Source organism: Giraffa tippelskirchi, chromosome 2 (genome assembly GCF_054371585.1).
Source record: "Giraffa tippelskirchi isolate mGirTip1 chromosome 2, T2T-mGirTip1v1.2.pri, whole genome shotgun sequence".
Taxonomy (NCBI): Eukaryota; Metazoa; Chordata; class Mammalia; order Artiodactyla; family Giraffidae; genus Giraffa; species Giraffa tippelskirchi.
This window is the reverse complement of record NC_137276.1, coordinates 194989952-195009183: the sequence shown is the minus strand read 5'-3', so window position 1 is coordinate 195009183 and position 19232 is coordinate 194989952. Positions and strand designations below refer to the sequence as shown.

The 19232-nt window shown below is 36.2% G+C and overlaps 1 protein-coding gene across 30 annotated transcripts in view; it reads left to right on the top strand.

Moving 5' to 3' along the window:
• EPHA3 (EPH receptor A3) overlaps nt 1-18828 on the top strand; it is a 393120-nt gene extending 374292 nt beyond the window's left edge. For all 30 annotated transcript variants that reach the window (XM_081547714.1, XM_081547725.1, XM_081547692.1 and 27 more), the window contains 2 exons: nt 12288-12443; nt 18594-18828. In XM_081547714.1, the coding sequence (XP_081403840.1) occupies nt 12288-12443; nt 18594-18699 (262 nt within the window). In that variant the 3' untranslated portion in view covers nt 18700-18828. The remainder of the gene's footprint in view (nt 1-12287; nt 12444-18593) is intronic.
• Nucleotides 18829-19232: the final 404 nt, after the last annotated feature.

Sequence of the window (19232 nt, the reverse complement as noted above, 5' to 3'; positions counted from 1 at the left end):
AGGAGAGTGGAATTTCAACATTTGATAAAAAAACTCCAGGTAATTTTTATAATCAAGGGAATTTAGAAAAGGGTATTTATCAACAGCACCTCTGCTGATTCCACATCTCTTGTCAACTACTTCCTTATTTTTCTACCACCCTTCAGAGCCAAACTTCTCCAATAAGGGTCTCAAAGACAGACATTTCAAAACTTAATATTCAAATTTTATCCTTTTATTTACACCTGATAATCTCATCCTCCCACTGCATTTTGAATTTAGTTGAATACACCAGCACCTATACATCTGCCCAATCAGGATTAGAGCCATCTTGGCCCCACTTTCTTGGCCTCCACACTTCAACCCAGGTGATCACTGTGTCAACATGATCCATTTCTCTCCCTTTTCACTGCAAACACTCTCTCCTATGACTTTTTCTCCCTCTGATGTAGGGCACTGCAGTAGTCTCCTAATGTGTCCCCTGATTCCATTCTTGTCCCACTTTGAGCATCTCTCACAGAGTCTTCAGAATTTTCCTGTGTATCTATTTATATATATATATATATAGATAGATAGATAGATAGATAAATTATATATTGATAAATATATATCAGGCTTTCCTGGTGACTCAGATGGTAAATACTCTGCCTGCAACGTAGGAGACCCAAGTTCAATTCCTGGGTTAGGAAGATGCCCTGGAGAAGGGAATAGCTACCCACTCCAATATACATGCCTGGAGAATTCAATAAATTGTGCATATACAGTATAATTTGTCACCTCTTAATAACTGGTTTTGAATTTCCATTATACTTAGGAAAAATCTACATTCTTTTTGATGATTTAAATACCCCTGCTCCCCCAATGTCCTTTCTTTTATTCAAATATTAATTTCTTCATTTTTTTAACAATTATTTATTGTATGCTGATGTACTATGTGCTAGGCATGTGCAGATGCTGGAGAACAATGATGAAGACAAATACGTTTCTTACAACCCTGGAGTTTACATTCTATAAGATGAATAGACATTTTCTATAATGTATACAAATAGACAATAGACTGGCACAGATTATAGGAAGGAAATAAATAAAAGGCTGTGATCGATCATTAAAGGGTGGTTGGGGGGGGGAAACGAACTCTAGGCATAGTAAAAATAAACTGCAGATGAGTCTAGAGGGTTCTCGAAAATGACAGAAGGACAACAACATAATGGAAGGACAGAAGGAAAAGGAATAGTCTGTCACAAGAAGGCAAACAGAAGCCAGAGTACTTGAGGCCACCCAGGTCATGGGGAGGACTTTGGAATTTTTTGAAATGCATGAGGAACCCATTAAGGCATTTAAGGCAGAGATGTAAGGCTGTTTGATTTACACAACTGCTTTGTGGGGAATATTTCAGCCTTTCAACCTGAGCTCCTTTCACTTAAATAGTATGGTAGCCTCAGTGACCAACTTCAGGTTCCTTCAGGAAGTCAAAGCATGTCAGACATGAGAACAGTGGCTCATGCTGTTCTCCTTGTCTTAAGATTCTTGTGCCCATTTCCCTTAGAAAGCGGTTTCTATGCCTTGTCTTAATTGAGGCATTCTCTGGCAACAAGATTTAAAGGTCGACACTATTAATTGTTTTACAGGCCACTGTGTCCTTCTTCTTCATCCCAACTGTAATTCAGTTGTGTGCATTTTCTAAGTATTCATTCCTCCAATTAACTCTAAGACCAATGAGATCAGATGCCATGCTTCCCTTGTATTACCAAGGTGATACTCGAAACTCAATAAATATCTGTTACACACATGAATATGTATTTGCTGAAATAATAATAAATTTCCACTTCAACAGACACACAATTTTTAGAAAAAAAAATTCCAGTTCTTTTTCCTATTCACGGATTTCTACAGACACTAGTCATAAAGGTAAAAGCTTATAATTTTCCCCTAAGCATAAATCCTAGGTTTCTTTTCCTCTTCAATACACTTGGAGACTGTCTCAGTCTGAGTTTGTGGATGGCACCAAGGATTCAAATTTCTGAATGACTTAGTTATTTGGATCAATGTAAAGAATTATGTCTATAATGTCCTTTAGAAAAAACATCATTCTATCACTTTCTTATAGGGATGTTGTTTTCCAGAGTCTGCCTGAGTCTAGTTAGTTTTATGGCACATTTTATTTCATATACTGTTACAGAAATCTTACTGTAATACATTATTTTACTTTTCAACCTTCCTTAGAGTTGATGATTCATAGCTGAAACATTCCCAAAGAATCTTCCAGTGAGAGTGTATTTGTGAATATCACTACTGGAAGTAGGGAATGTGTTTAAGCAGATGGTCACGGTGTATTAGATTAAAAACTTGCTTAGATGTTGCAAGAAGTGGTGAGAAAGGAAAGAAAGTTGTAGTAAATTTTATGTTTGTTCTCCAGTAATTGATTCATTTTCCTAAAAGTAGAGTAAATGGAGGAAACATGAATAAATTTGAAGTTTTGACTGTATATCAATATGAAGATTTATTTAGCGTTTACTTTGTGTGAAGTGTTATACTGGGCCCTGAGGGCTTCCCAAGTGGCAGTTCATGGTAAAGAGCCTGCCTGCCAATGCAGGATACATAAGAGATACCGGTCAGGAAGATCCCCTGGAGGAGGGCATGGCAGCCCACTCCAGTATTCTTGCCTGGAGAATTCCATGGTCAGAAGAGCCTGGCAGGCTATAGTCCATAGTGTCCCAAAGAGTTGGACAGGATTGGAGCAACTTAGCACGTGGTGATTATACAGGCAAAGAGACAGCCTCCACTTGCAACAGCTTGCCTTGCAAACAGGAGGGAAAGTTCAGCAATACTATACAATTAACTCTTGAACAGCACAGGTTTGAATTGTAGGGGTCCATGGGTGTGTACGTGCTCCTTCTCTTTAGTCATTTTTGACTCTTTGAGACCCCATGGGATCTACCTCGCTAGGCTCCTCTATCTGTGGGATTCTCCAGGTAAGAATACTACAGTGGGTTGCCAAGCCCTCCACCAGGGAATCTTCCCAATCCAGGGATCAAACTCGCATCTCCTGAGGCTCCTACATTGCAGGTGGATTCTTTACCACTGAGCCACTGGGGAAGCTTATAGGGGTCCATTTATACACAGATATTTTTCAGTAGCAAACACTACACTACTACACGGTTTGTGGTTGGTTGAATCTGGGGATGCCAAGGAATCTCAGATAGGAGAAACTGCAAATAGGGAGGACAGACTAAATGAATTTCCGTATTGTTCAAGGACAACTGTACTATCCCTCAGATTAAGTAATTATTGGAGCAAAAAGACAAAATGCTTAGGAATCATGAACAAAGAATGAGTTTACTTTGAGCTTTGAGATTCTCTGAAAGTTGCAGAGAAATAATTTTTGGAACTGAGCAACTTGTGGATGATGGATGAAATGTCTACCAGTAGATAACAGGATAGGATCATGCCAGGCTGGGAGAACACAATACAGAAAATCAAGACACACAAAAATTTACAATACTTCAATTTACACTGCATAATCTATTTCTGGTATAATATAGGATTAGAAAAGGAATTATGAGGAAGGAACCACGAGATGATTTCACCAGATAATGGTAGATTGCATGTCATCTCTAGAAATCTGGACTTTTGTCCATGAGGAAAAGAGGAGCCGTTGACGACAGTTAAATGACATACTGCACTTTGCCTGTGGAGTAGTTCTCTGCAAATATACCTAGAAGAGCTGGAGAGGAATAATGCATGATAAGGAGTAAGGAGGTGATTTCAATAGTCTTGGGAAGGACTTAGGCTAGAGCAAAGAGGAGAAAATTTGTTAAAAAAAAGGTGTGAATTCAAACAGTTGTAATGAAGTATTATAAGACATGGTGAGTAGTGAGCCATGCAGAGTGACATTCAGTAGCAGAGAATACTTCCAGGTGAACAAGGAGGACTCTGAGGACAGTGCTGTCACTAAACGGGGTACCAAGTGCAGAAGGATGAACAGCTCTGTGAGGAAGATGAGTATTTTGGACACAATGAGACTGAGTCCCACAAGAACATGGAAAGTTACATCTCAAGCTGGGGGAGAGACTAAAGCTAGGCATCCAATTTCAAGCCTTCTCTCTGCAAAGATAAATTTTTTCAAAAAACACCATTAGAAACACATTTAGAAGGTATAAATCTCGATCTAGTCATGCTGATTTTTACCACAAGTATATCCATCTTTATTCTTCAACATAATAATATAATTTCTGCTTAAAGCTCTCATATCCCAAGCATTATAGGGAGACTGTAATCTGTGAATAGCGGAGGGTGTTTGTCTGCGTGGTTGACAGTGAGACACCCCCTCCCAATCTCCCAGACTGGGAGCTTCTCCTTGCTGCTCCTGTGCTGCTCTGTGGTCAGCGGTGTTTCTGAAGCCTCTGAATCCCTCCGTCACTTAGTGTAGACCTCAAAAATCTATAAGAACCAAGAAACTGATTGAAATGAATGAATGCTTCTAAGGTGCGTAACAGGGTATCGCAGTAGGTTATGGAGATTTCAGACTCCTTATAAGAGGACTACAGAGCCAATCAAGCCAGTAGGTGGTAATCCTAGAAGGAAAAGTGTTTGAAATATTAGCTATTATCTCAGAACACTAACCCACTGCATAGACTTCTATCCAGAAAGAAAGAAAATGGTCTCTGTCTAGAGCTTTGGAGAGCAATACCAATATCAGAGCAGAAGAATATGAAGTGGTAGGTAGAAATAGGAACAGAGTTAGGAATGAAACTTAAACCATTAGAAAAACTACAGCTCAAGGAATTTTCCAGAAGTGGATAGAATGAGTTGTATTATCAAAAGCTGCAAAAGAATGAGGCAAAAAAAGACAACAAAGGAAAAGAGCCACTCTAAACGATGAGAAGGACATTGAGTTTTGTTTAGATAGTTGTTTTGATTCTTTTAGAATAATAGATGAGGACATTTTAAGAGATTTAGTTATAATTGGGATGATGAAAAAGAAAATATAATGCAAAAATAATGCTTTTGATAAATATAGAAAAAATGAAAAATATAATCATAATGCACATGTATAAAATGGTAAAGATAGAGCTCTTCCTTTTTTAAGAATTGGAAAAATCTTAAAGAAGTTCTTGATAGAAATTGCTGCTATAAAAATAAATAGAAAGTGGTCTTAGAAAGATAAATTTTCTCTCACTTTATAATATGTTTTTGTTATTTGTTGTTTAGTTGCTAAGTCATGTCTGATTCTTTGCAACCCTAAGGACTGCAGCATGCCAGGCTTCCCTGTCCTTCACTATCTCCTGGAGTTTTCTCCAACTCATGTCCATTGAGTCAGTGATGCTATACAACCATCTCATCCTCTGTCACACCCTTCTCCTCCTGCCCTCAGTCTTTCCCAGCATCAGGTTCTCTTCCAATGAGTCAGCTCTTTGTTTTTGTTATACATATTAAAAAGTAAGCAAAATTCATTTTTAAAAGAAATTATAGTGAAGATTAGTTTTATATTTTGTATACATATGTAATACATATTATATCATATTTATGTATTGTATAATAAACAACTAAACACATTATGTATAAAATATAGCACCTAGATTTAAATAAATTCATTGTATTACTGTTATAAATGTAGATAAATTAAAAAATTTAAAAGACTTAAACTAAAGAAACATGACAGATGAATTAATTCATTTCTCTCCAGACAGAAGATGCCTTTATTTTGGGATATTTATGTATATAAAATGAAATAGAGAAATGGCTTTTTCTTTAAATTCACAAAATTTTCAAACTCCATGTCATTGGATTCATCAATGCTATCATAAATTTTTAGAATATGAATTTTAGGCATACAGAATTATATAATACATTCAATATTTTTAGAATGAGGTTCTAAATGAAGGTAACCTAATTTATAGTCTAAAGATGTAAATGATATATTTTAAATACTTAGAATAAGATTTTTAAGTCAATTATACTTAGTTAATTTAATTGAAATGATTTAAAATATATTGCTTCATTGTGCTAATTCTAATTGCTAACTTTGTAGGGATTTATCTTCACTAAGTTGCAGAATAAATAAGAACAAAAATATGCAGTACTTGTAATTTTTCCCTGTTAATGGCACTAAATTAACATTAACAAATGTTACTGATCTTTAAGAGAACAAAATATATTTGTTTTAGAGAATGTCTACTTTTTTTGACAAATATTATATACTTTAGTAGAAGTCTAAGGACCAAAAAACAATCTATTTCTCAAAATGGCTTTGACCTCCAATTCTGAAACTGACAAGGTGACTTTCCTTACTGAACAAATATGGTAAAGAACATTTTAGAAGAAAACAAATATTCCAAATACTCAGGTGATCTCTTTTTTTTATCTTAAAAATCAAAGCAAGTAATTTTACCATTGGGAGAAATTAAACCAGATGTAATAGCTATAACTGCTAAGATTTTGTCCTTAAGGTCTAGAGACAATTAAAATAAACACAATGACTTTACTCCTCCTCAATGTGTCATTTATGTACTAGTCTCCTATTGGGAACTATATGTACTCAAAATTATTTTTAGTTACTGATGACAAGTTAAATTTATTTAATCCTATTTGGAATTTCTAATATTAGGGATAAAAAGATGAAAATGATCATAAATTCACATTTAGGAATTTGGAAAATATATAATTTTTCCCTTGAAATACAATAAGATACTCTTTGAAATAAAAATGTCGACAATAAATTGTAAAAAGAATTGAAAAGTATATTACAATTCTCAGGCAATAATGTCAATAAATATAGATATAATTAACATTTTGCTGCTGAGAAACTACTCTTTATGGTCCCTGAAACTATTCACAACAACAGACAAAAAGCACACAATTATAGTGGAATAGAATATATCTTCAACATTACTAATATTTACTTCTAGACTCAGTAGGCATCTATTTATTCATTCAAAAAATATATATAAATCATTAAATACATAAAGAGTAAAGCCCTTTGTAAACCCAAAGGAGTCTTTCTATATTATAAAAGTATAACTTAACATTCAATTTTAGAGTTAGAATTCTAGTACAATACTGAAATAAGATCATTATAAGAAGATATTCCTGGGACTATCAGTTACTTATTGACATTTGTCCCGATTATCTGATGCTAATTGTTATGGGCATTTACAGATAAAGTAAGAGTTGATGGGAAGAAAATATATGTGTACCTCTTTAAAGCAACAGTATGAAAATCCACAAAAGAATAATTCACAAACCAAAATCCAAGGATGGAGAAAGAAAGGGAGGAAAGTTATTTTTTGCTTCCCCTGAGCAAACATGTAATTTCCATGATTTCTTTTTAATGACTGCAGTCTGAGGCCAGTAGGTACTGATTTATGAAAAGCTGTAAAAGATCAGGTGGAACTCTGCAGGACATCGTTTACAGCTGCACGGATTGAAACCTATCTAATTTGTCTAGTAAAAGTGTGAGCTCACAGTGCACATCACCCAGCCTATAAATTTCCCCTTCAGACCCAATGTCTGGGGCTAGGTCTAAAAAAACGCCAATGCCTGCAGCTGCTCAAAAAGCCTACATTCCCCTGGTGCGCATGAAGAGACATCAAGGCTCTTCACAGTGAGAGACAAATTCCTATCCATTGATAAACTCTCCAGATGTCCTCTCGGAGGAGGAAAAGAACCAATTTTTATTTGAATTCCCCAGAGATATCCTGGAAGTGGAAAAATGATACTTTGCAGGGCTGGTTATTCTGAGGTCACTGGCATTAAAATTAGGTCATTCTTTGTCTTCCTTATACTTTGATCCAAGTAATAAACAGAAAGACTCGGTTGGGGTCACTCTAATCCCTAATCCGCCCATCCTGTTTTATTTCAATTTTTTTGTACTAATATTTTCCAAATTCTTGTTGAGTCTTACTATATTGTTGAGTTTAAAAATACAAACCATTTTGAATTGAGAAAGAAAAATTCTGCATTTTGCTATTAGGCACACTTCGTAAATATTCTGAATAAATGTCCTGGGGTTTGATTCTTCATACCCACAAGCTCATAAATAAAAAAGGATTGCTATTCATGGGACCAGGAGTCGACAAGAGTTGACATTAGATTAGTCTGTGCTTCAGCTACTGTAGAAATCCAAGCTGTAGGGTGTGAGCGTATGTGAGTGTGTGTGCATGCCTGCAGATAGCCCAGTATTTTGTTGTCTCCTTTCTAGGTCTCACTTCATTTTTCTTAGAAAATTTCCTCACACCTGATTTAATGCTACACCTATCAATTTTGTTTACTGATTCCAAGTCTTTTCCAATGGGTACAATATTATATCCAATGTTGGCCAGTGACCAAGGATATTTCATTCGTGATGGTCATGCAAAACCACCCAAGAATATTGTGCATGTTGTGGAACCTGGCTTGTGTATCTAGTTCTGTAATTTCTCAAACTCTTAGGAAAATAAAACACAAGCAAGAAATTTCAATGATTTAAAAAATGAATTTTTTTTCAGATTAGTAATTTAAAGAATCATAGAAAATTATTTATGTATATGTTCCAGAAGAGAATAACTTATAAAATGCTATATTTATATTTTGTGATGTTCTAGATATTCCTAAAGGAAAGAAAATGCTTTGTAAAATAATGCTTAATTTCTCATTCTTTCTTTTAGATGACCTATGAGGGTTAGTTAAAACTAAACTGTAGCACAGCAAAACAAATTACAAACTCTATAACTTTAATTTGGCTTCCCTGATAGCTTAAATGGTAAAGAATCCACCTGCAATGTGGAAGACCTGGGTTCAATCCTTGGGTTGGGAAGATCCCCTGGAGAAAGGAATGGCTACCCACTCCAGTATTCTGGCCTGGAAAATTCCATGGACTGTATAGTCAGTGGGGTCTCAAAGAGTAAGACTCAACCCAATGACTTTAATTTTTTATTTATAATTAAAACACTTGGGGTAAAAAGGATTGAAGTGGTTGAATTTAGTCTAATGGAAAGAAGGTTGAAAAGTCCTCCACATTCGGCTGTCTCCATTTCACAAATCATGACAAGGAGGGAAGTAACTACTCATCTGTATTTTCCACAGAGCCTGCAAATACAGGTAGAACCAAACAGTCATACTGTCAATGTTTTCTTAAACTCAGCATTAAAATTGTATTAAATTTTCATTTTTATCAAATAAACTTATTTTTAATTAAAATTTTATCTCTAGCAGATAAATTTAATATCTCCTGATCAAAATCCAAATGAATTTGCATGTCTCTCATGTGTTTCCAACAATAGCATGCAGACCTAGGACATGTTTGTTTAGATATCAGAATCTTGACCTCACGCTTATGCATGTCTCATACATTAGGGAGTGAGTTGGAAAAATATCATCAGTAGTAACAGAAATCTCCCAATTAAAAATTTACTTTTAAATGTGGTAGAACTCTGATTTGTCACTTAATTTTAGTTTCAGCTTCCGCAAGAATTATAGGGACATAGCATCAGTGTCTAATTAACATAAAGATTAAAGTTCTTCATATCTGTGTATTATGTTGTTTATGCCAGTATAGTCTCTGGCATATTGCTAGTGTTCATAATTGTTCAAAATAATCCATATAGCTATTATTATTGTTCATCTCAAAGAAAAGGCCTTCATAACTACTGTTTGCTGAAGCACCCATACTAAGAGGAAAGTGTAAAGAGACAGACAATCAAGTGTCTACCTGGTGACCGGTCCCAGTCTTATGAGTCACAGGACAATTAAAGAGATCACTGAAAGCTGAAAAAACAACCCAAATACAGTTTACCAATAGGATGCTACTCTTGGCTCCTCAGAGATGAAAACATGGTTTCCTCCATTTCTTTTTTATCCCTGTTGTTCCTTCGAGTCACCAGTTCTTGCAGTTTGTCATAGACCTATAGTCAGACCTGTAATTGTATAAGTCAATTCTAATGGTATGAACCTAGCAGAAGCAGAAGATATTATGAAGAGGTGACAAGAATACACAGAAGAACTATACAAAAAAGATCTTCGTGACCCAGATAACCACGATGGTGTAATCACTCCCCTAGAACCAGACGTCCTGGAATGTGAAGTCAAGTGGGCCTTAGGAAGAATCACTACGAACAAAGCTAGTGGAGGTGATGGAATTCCAGCTGAGCTATTTCAAATCCTCAAAGATGATGCTATGAAAGTGCTGCACTCCATATGCCAGCAAATCTGGAAAACTCAGCAGTGGCCACAGAACTGGAAAAGGTCAGTTTTCATTCCAATCCTCAAAAAAGGCAATGCAAAAGAATGTTCAAACTACTGCACAATTGCACTCATCTCACACGCTAGCAAAGTAATGCTAAAAATTCTCCAAGCCAGGCTTCAACAGTATGTGAACTGTGAACTTCCAGATGTTCTAGCTGGACTTAGAAAAGGCAGAGGAACAAGAGATCAAATTGCCAACATTTGCTGGATCATCAAAAAAGCAAGAGAGTTCCAGAAAAACATCTACTTCTGCCTTTTTGACTACAACAAAGCCTTTGACTGTGTGGATCACAACAAACTGTGGAAAATTCTTCAAAAGATGGGAATACCGGGCACCTGACATGCCTCTTGAGAAACCTGTATGCAGGTCAAGAAGCATCAGTTAGAACTGGACATGGAACAACAGACTGGTTCCAAATTGGGAAAGGAGTACATCAAGGCAGTATATTGTCACCTTGCTTATTTAACTTATATGCAGACTACATCACATGAAATGCCAAGCTGGATGAAGCACAAGCTGGAATCAAGATTGCTGGGAGAAATGTCAATAACCTCAGATATGCAGATGACACCACCCTTATGGCAGAAATTGAAGAAGAACTAAAGAGCCTCTTGATGAAAGTGAAAGAGGAAAGTGAAGAAGCTGGCTTAAAACTCAACATTCAGGAAACTAAAATCATGGCATCCAGTCCCATCACTTCATGGAAGATGGGAAAACAGTAGAAACAGTGACAGATTTTATTTTCTTGGGCTCCAAAATCACTGCAGATGGTGACTTCAGCCATGAAATTAAAAGATGCTTGCTCCTTGGAAGAAAAGCTATGACCAACCTAGACAGCATATTAAAAAGCAGAAACATTACTTTACCAACAAAAATCTGTCTAGTCAAAGCTATGGTTTTTCCAGTAGTCATGTATGGCAGTCAAAGCTGAACTATAAAGAAAGCTGAACACCAAGAAACTGATGCTTTTGAGCTGTGGTGTTGGAGAAGACTCTTGAGAGTCCCTGGGACTGCAAGGAGGTCCAACCAGTCAATCTTAAAGGAAATCAGTCCTGAATATTCATTGGAAGGACTGATGCTGAAGCTGAAACTCCAAAACTTTGGCCACCTGATGTGAAGAACTGACTAATTGGAAAAGACCCTGGTGCTGGGAAAGATTGAAAGTGGGAGGAGAAGGTGATGACAGAGGATGAGATGTTTGGATGGCAGCACCGACTTGATGGACATGAGTTTGAGTAAGCTCCGATAGTTGGTGATGGACAAGGATGCCTGGCATGCTGCAGTCCATGGGGTTGCAAAGAATGGGACATGACTGAGTGATTGAACTGAAAAATTCCTGTTAATGCTGACTATATTATGCAATAAATATCATAGTCACAATGTCTATCTATCCATCATCTATGTGTGTGTGTGTGTGTGTGTGTGTGTGTGTGTATATACACACATATATATATATTTATATTGTAAAATATATTTGGTGTTGTCCTAGTTGTTAGGCTTTCACTTATTGTTACTCATCTACTGTTTTCTATTTATTTTGAATTTTTTATTTTAATAACATTGAGACATTAAATCTGTGCCAACTTTATGTCCTACTGTAAATATAGTCTACATTGTTCAAATTTTCCCTTAGACAGCAGCCTGTACAATGTCTGCAGATGAACATTCAGTAGGCAGGATTTAATATTGGAAACGAATCCATCCACCAAAGCAGACAACAGAGTGTTCAGAATGTCATGTCAGCTATAATTGCAACCTAAATTACCACCATCTTTGCTAATGGTTAAACAAATTAAATTATAGAAGTATGTATGGATATATTTATGCTTTTCACTGGCAAAGTTTCAGTAATTTAAAAAGCAGTCATGAGTAGAGAAGGGGAGCACTGAGACTAGATGATTACACAGTGTTCTCGCAAGCTGCCAGCTTGAGCAGATGAAGGCTTCATGGCAGATAAGTTTTACAAATAAACAGGAGCACCACATGAAGTCTGGAAGCTCTTGCTGATGTTGGTGTCGAATTTTGACACACAGCATCTCTGCTGAATTCCTGATCTTTCTCCCTTTGGTATTTTCTTTTCTTGCAGGCCATCAAACCTTCTCCTGGACCAAAGCAACATCGACATTACTACCTTCCGCACAACAGGTGACTGGCTTAACGGTGTCCGAACAGCACAGTGCAAGGAAATCTTCACAGGCGTAGAATACAGTTCTTGTGACACCATAGCCAAGATTTCTGCAGAGTAAGAATAAGTTTTTGACTGAATGATTCTGAACTTTCTAGTGGACATATATGTCTTGAATTAATATATTTAAAGAGTGAATGAATCTCTAAGGTACTTAACTTTCTCCTGAACCCACTGAGCTGGATCCTGGGTCTCTTTGTCAAGGGCGCCTTTTAGATTGATGTGTTGATGTGTCTTCCTCCCTCATACTTGGTCCCCACAAAAGCTATCTTCATTGAACTGTGACCTTCAGATAAACCACCAGATATACACCCACACCCCACCCCAACAGATCCCATCCTGTAATTTAGAACATAAGCAGATATAGCATGATGACTTGTATATCCCTGCATTTGTGATTTTCTGTTATTTTTAACAAAGCCTAACCTTTATTGGAAATGGAAATTTGATATACAGGGAAACATGCCAAAGTCTAAAAGTAGTTCTCAAAGTTACTAAATAAACAATTTATATTATACTATCACCAATTCTTAAGTGATCTCATGCTAGAAAATAAAGTTATAAGCAAGTTTAAAACATAGTTTTCCTTAAAAAGTCTTATGATCAGTTTGGAAAGAGAGAAATGCACAATTGATAAATATTAACTAGTTTTATTTTGTAATTTCATGTGTTAAAAGCCTGTAGGATATGACAACCCATTCTGGTATTCTTGCCTGGAAAATTCCATGGGCAGAGGAGCCTGGCGGGCTGTAGTCCATGGGGCCGCCACGAGTCGGACAGGACTGAGCACACACACACACACGTGTATCTTAGGGATCCTGTGGTACAATAGGGATCCTTTGGTAATAGGACTTCTTTGATATGAGAAACCCATGGCCTTAAGGAGAAGGGGTTTATAAGCAATTAAATTAACCCAGGGAATAATCCATAAAAGATATCCTCTTTCACCAAGTATGCTAACTGGAAACAGGAAGTGGAAAACTGGAAGCCATATTCTTCATCACTCTGTGAATGAGACAGTTGACTTCACTTTCTCATGAGACTGTGTCATTTTTTAATGTTCTGTACAGTGACTTTTTCTGCATCCCCAGGCACATAGCTGAAAATGACTCTCAGTCCTAAATCACACAACCTCGGTATGTCATTCAACTGACCAGGGTCCAACTCTTTGTTCTAAGTCCCCAGGAGAGACATTCTGAAGGCCTCAGTCCTGCCTATAGACTGGCTTCTCCAAAGACATGTTTGCCATGAGCTAATCATTTCATTTCAAAGGAGGTGGAGTGCGATAGCATGAAGTTGGCTCTAAGCATTCTTTCCTGAGGGTAACATAAAGGACTATTCCAAAGAAAGAGCTTTTGTGTGGGACAGATACATCAAAATTGTACACAATTTTGTAGCTCGTAAAGTCTCTTTGGAAACTGTATCCATCTTTGAGTCAAACTCTTCTACCTTCTGATCTTTATTACATTAAATAGACCCTTTAGTTCCCTCAACTTCCTGTAAGTCATATCCAATATTTGAATATTCAAATGTTGTCAAGCATCTAAGGACTTTGTCATCTTGTCAATCATTTAAATAAAGTCACCTTGGAAAGCTATAGATTAGATGCCAAAAGGGAGTGTGTAGTGTAATTAGTAGAGATACAAGCACCTAACAAATAGGTAAAGGAGTTTACCATTAATGGTATAGCATCCTTATCAGAAACACAGACATCACAAAAGGATCTACAGAAAGGGTATATTATACTGAAGAGGTGAATTTATTCTTAGAATATAAACTCACACTCATCTACGTAATATGTGCTAGAATTCCTGATTGAAATAGAATATAGTATTTATTGAATAGACTTCTGACCCAATTGACAATGTGCTTTGGGTTTCTGTGATAGTTATTTTGATCAGACACAGCCCCAGGATATGTTAATGTATTTAAATATCTTTAGAAATTCTTATTCTAGTAATGTAAATAGTTTGGGTTTTGATATACAAGACACCTGCTTTAAAGCAGAGAAGCATAGCAAAGAACAAATACAAAGCTAAAAATTTCTGCACCATTGCCAGATTTTCAAAGGCAAAGCTATACAAATGTTTATTCTCAATAAAGTATCAACATTCAGAGCTTTTAGATAATGAAACAGTATACTGAAGTGGATGAGGCAGAACCTTGTTAATATGATTAACAGCGAGCTCACAATTTAAATATAGTCAGATATTCTAATCTACAAATGTAGACAGAATGCTATTTGTTTAAAAAGGTGAAGTGGCAGCCTTTGTTATACTTTCACCTTAGGAATATGTTTGTCTCTGGTACAGCATTGGATAGTAAGCTCTTTTTGGGCTGGCTGGAATATTTTCACTTAGTGGTTATGATTATTTAAACAAGTTGTGAGTCTATATGCAAGATGAAAGCTGATTTTTCCTAGGATACTAGGCTTTTTCAGATTTTCCCCTTCACACTGAGCCAGTTGGTTTCAGATCTCTCTGTATTTCAAAGTGCTTTCTTCTGTCCTTTCTTCTCAATTTAGGGTCAACATAGAATTAGAATCTATTGACCTAAAACTCCTTGAAAAGTGTTGTTGACTTCTTGGTTCTCTGCAGTCTCTATCTCATATGCTACCTTCCTTGTTTATATCACAAATATAAGAATTTAAAAATATTTAATACATTAATAATTTAGGGAAATATAGTGAGGCAACATTTTCATCTTCAATGCTATAAAAATATTTAACTCTATACTTCATCCTTTCTTTTGCAGTCTTAGGTGTATTGCTTGAATTTGATTCCTCCCAATCCTTATTTTCTTGATGCTGTCCAGACTCAATTCAGAAATGATTCCCTTGACCAAATAACTCTAGAGTTTCTTTTAGAATAAGACTCTAAGAAAGGATATTAAATTTGGTTTTTTTTCTATCCAAACTATCAATCACAGGACAAGTGTTTCATACTCAAGTAAATATTAGCTTATTCCAATTAGTTTAGAGATTTCATTTACATGCCATCTACTCAAGTCATCTAATTTTCAAATAAAATTTTTTAAACATGTGGTCTTATTTAGTCAACATATTTTTTAAAAATATTGTTTCATAGCCTAAGATGGATTTAGGAAGGTTAATGTGAGAGGGGAAGAGAGAATAAGAAAGGGCAAGAGTGATTATAGAAACTGGAAAGAGAATTAAGGGTGTGGAATGAGTATGAGGCAGATTAATTGCTGCATGTCATTACCCTGCACCCTTGGATGCCATTTTCAAAGTGTCATCACCTATCCTTTTGCCTTTGAAGTGCCAGATAGCTTATTAACCTCTGGTCTCAATCTTGAACTGCTCTTTAGTCTTGAACTTTTCCACTGCTCTTCTCAACAGGGTAGTCCTAATGAGATAAGGATATGGGGAGTGTTACTGAGACTACAGCAGCTAGATGTTTAGAGAGATTTCAGTCATGGCAAGGCGGTAGGTAGAAGACATTTTGATGGGGGGAAGAGAGTAGAGGGTATATAAACGCTCAAGCTAAGGCATAACTTACAGGGATGTTTACTGTAATTCTCTTTTCCAGTATAATCCTTTGCATTAAATAGAAACAAGACTATGTATCAACTTGCTTACACTGGGTTCCCAGATGCTAAATCTGAAACAGTTTTATGCAGATTTCTTCATGTACCCTTGGGACATACATTCAGAAAGAAGTGATGAGGAGGTATTGGACTGAAGAAGAAGACTCAGTTCTACTTGTTGGAACAAGAGTCCTAAAGTTGGGCTGGTGCTTCAGACTTGTCCCAAACTTGTCTGTGAATTTGCGGTATCTGATTTTTTCCAGTGGCCAGAGAATCAGTGGTTCAGTTCTAGAGGAAAAATCAGGGTTAAGCATCATAGCTTGTATTACTCCCTCATTATGCTGAAATTTCTCAATGACCTCAGGAAATTTAGTATATTACCTTAAAGCATTTTTTCTATCTTCCCATGATTGCATTTTGTTTTTAAGCTTATAAAGAAGGCAGAAAAGAGGAGACATAGAAAAAAATTAGCAAGGTATAATATGTATGTATATATATATATATATAGAGAGAGAGAGAAAGAATTGGAAGAAAGATGAGAGAAGAAATATAAAAACAGTGAGAATCTATTGAATTATACACATATATTTATGTCTGTCCTGTTTTCTGGCTCTTAGATTCATAACCTGACTTTGTAATAGTTTGAGGATGAGTAGAGAAATGTTTATTGTTCATTTTAAAGACAGATCCTGGGTTTCTTTATAAAAGAATCAAAATCCTGTAGAGCACGCATTCTAGAAATCAGGGTTCAACATAGATAACCTAGGTGTGGGAAGGGACAGGGAAACCTGGTGTGCTTCAGTCCAAGGGGTCAAAAAGAATTGGACATGACTTAGCAACTGAACACCAACACTCAAAATGAAGGTTTCATTATCCACAGTTACACAAAGGGCAGCAAGCTAGATGTCAGCATAGCTCCCCACTAGCCTTCCTGGTGAAGCAAGGTAGCTCAAGACTGTGACCAGAGAGGACTTCAGGCAAAATACAGGCTGTCCATAGAGAATTTATTAGCCCCTTGAATGGCAGCAGGGTTCAGGGGTAACCTGTAGGGCATCGTGATTTCACTCCCAGCTTAGATGATAGGAATGCAACTGAGCTTTGATTAATTTTATGCAGCAGATGCTTAAATAACATGTAAATTACTTCTTAAGTGGCTACCTGTTGTCTTCTTGCACACCTTTATTGCTTGGGAACTCGCTTCTTAACAAATTATTTGGTTCAATTCTATGTAGTTAAATTCCCAATTTTTCATTCTTTCTTTAATGCTCAATATAAAGGAGCCCCACCTTTGTGTGCATTTGCATGTGTGTGCTTTTTCTTCTTGCCATTTTCAATTTGCCTAGCACTCTAAGTTACACTGAATCCTCTGTCAGCTTCCCAGATAAATATATTTTGAACAACTGATTTATTCTTTAGTAAGTACATATTGAGCCCCTGCTAAATGAGAGTCATTGTTTAGGGTGTGTTTGATAAGCATAGCACAAAACCCACAAGAATCCTTGTTCACATGGAATTCACCTTCTTGTGAGACAAGATAGAGAGTAAAAAAATAAATAAAACAAAAAACAAAAAAAGGGGGGGGCAATATGCTGGATGGTGAAAAACACTTTGGAAGAAAATGAAACAAGAAAAGAAATAGAAGTGCAGTTATGAGTGCAGAGAGGTTTTACAATATGAAGTAGGAGCATCAGAGAAATCTCATAAAAGAGGGATATTTTGGTCAAGACCTGAAAGAGGTGATTGTATGAACTAATTACTTAAATCAAGAATGTTTAATTAATTATTTGCACATGTTTAGCTAAGTCTTCCCCTCACCCAAATGAAGTTCCATGTATTCTTAAAATATTTATTTCAATTCCTGGTTTCCAAGTATTAACTATTTTAAATTTAATGATTTTGATAGAGAAATATCCTTCCCATTTTTTGTAATTTGAAAGAACTTTATACTTTAAAGAAATTATTCCAGTGATCTATGGTTGAACAACAAACTTCCCCAAACTAAAAGGCTAACGATTTTATTATATACACAATGTCATGAGTCATGAATTTGGGTAGAGCTCAGGTGGGTGATTTTTCGCCTTTGGTGCTAGAGTTGAATGAAGTATTCAGCTAACATGAATCTGATCTAGTCTGAAGGGCTTGAGATAGTTTCATTCTTCTTTGCCCTGGTTCAGATGCTACATATACCTAGGACTGTAGATCAAGTGCTTACTGATGACCTCTTCAATAATAGGTAGTCATATTTTTCAACTGGCAGCTCTGGGGCCTAGAGAGGGTGCCTCAGAAGTTAAGAAGTAGAATCTGTTAGTTGCTAAAGATTGAATGCAGAAGCTGATACAGTGTCACTTTAAACACGATCTGTCAGTCAAGTCAATCCCCAAGCTGGCCCTTACCTGGTGAAGTTCCAGATGGACAGGAATTTTGAGGGGAACACTATTCAACCCACTTCCTATATTCAACCTACAACCTACATTCTTCCACAAGGATAAAGGTGGAGTGATCAGGATATATAATACTACACATATGTTACAAAAATCAGAAAATTATGCCTAGAGCATTGGGATCTGTGATTGTACAAGCTTTGTTAATTGAAAATATCCTATTTACATACTGTCCAGGAGGCCATGATTCTCACCAGAAATTTTCTCCTTTTTTTAACAGTGACATGAAAAAGGTTGGTGTCACCGTGGTTGGGCCACAGAAGAAGATCATCAGTAGTATTAAAGTTCTAGAAACACAATCCAAGAATAGTCCAGTCCCAGTGTAAAGTGATATTTCTGGAAGAAAGTGGAAGATGTGGCATCGCTCTGCAGGCTTATGACAACACTGGAAATACTGGTGGACATTCCAAGCCCAATAAGACACTCAGATATGAGTAAAATGCCTTAAAATGGAATTCAAAAACTCTTTATTTTCCCCTGTTGTTTAGTGGATGGGTGGGTGGGTGTATTTTGTTTTGTAATTGCTTTTTTATATTAGTTGATGGATTAAATCAGAATTCTTCAGTGCAAAATGACGAAGAACTAGCATAGAGCCATTGATCATAAACTGACTATCATAAAAGCAAAAGAAATGAAATAACGCAATGAACATAGTGGCTGTGCTTCTGAATAGCCACAAAAGAACAGACTTGTGATATTTTTATACACAGAAGAGATCTGTAACAGGTATTTTGTTTCTTTGAAAGCAAGCAAAATAGAGGAATTCATACCTCAAACTATCCGGCCATATTTAATACCTTTTCATTGTATTATTCTCTTTTATCTGTTAAAAAGCATATAGAAATGAAGTTTGTAGTTG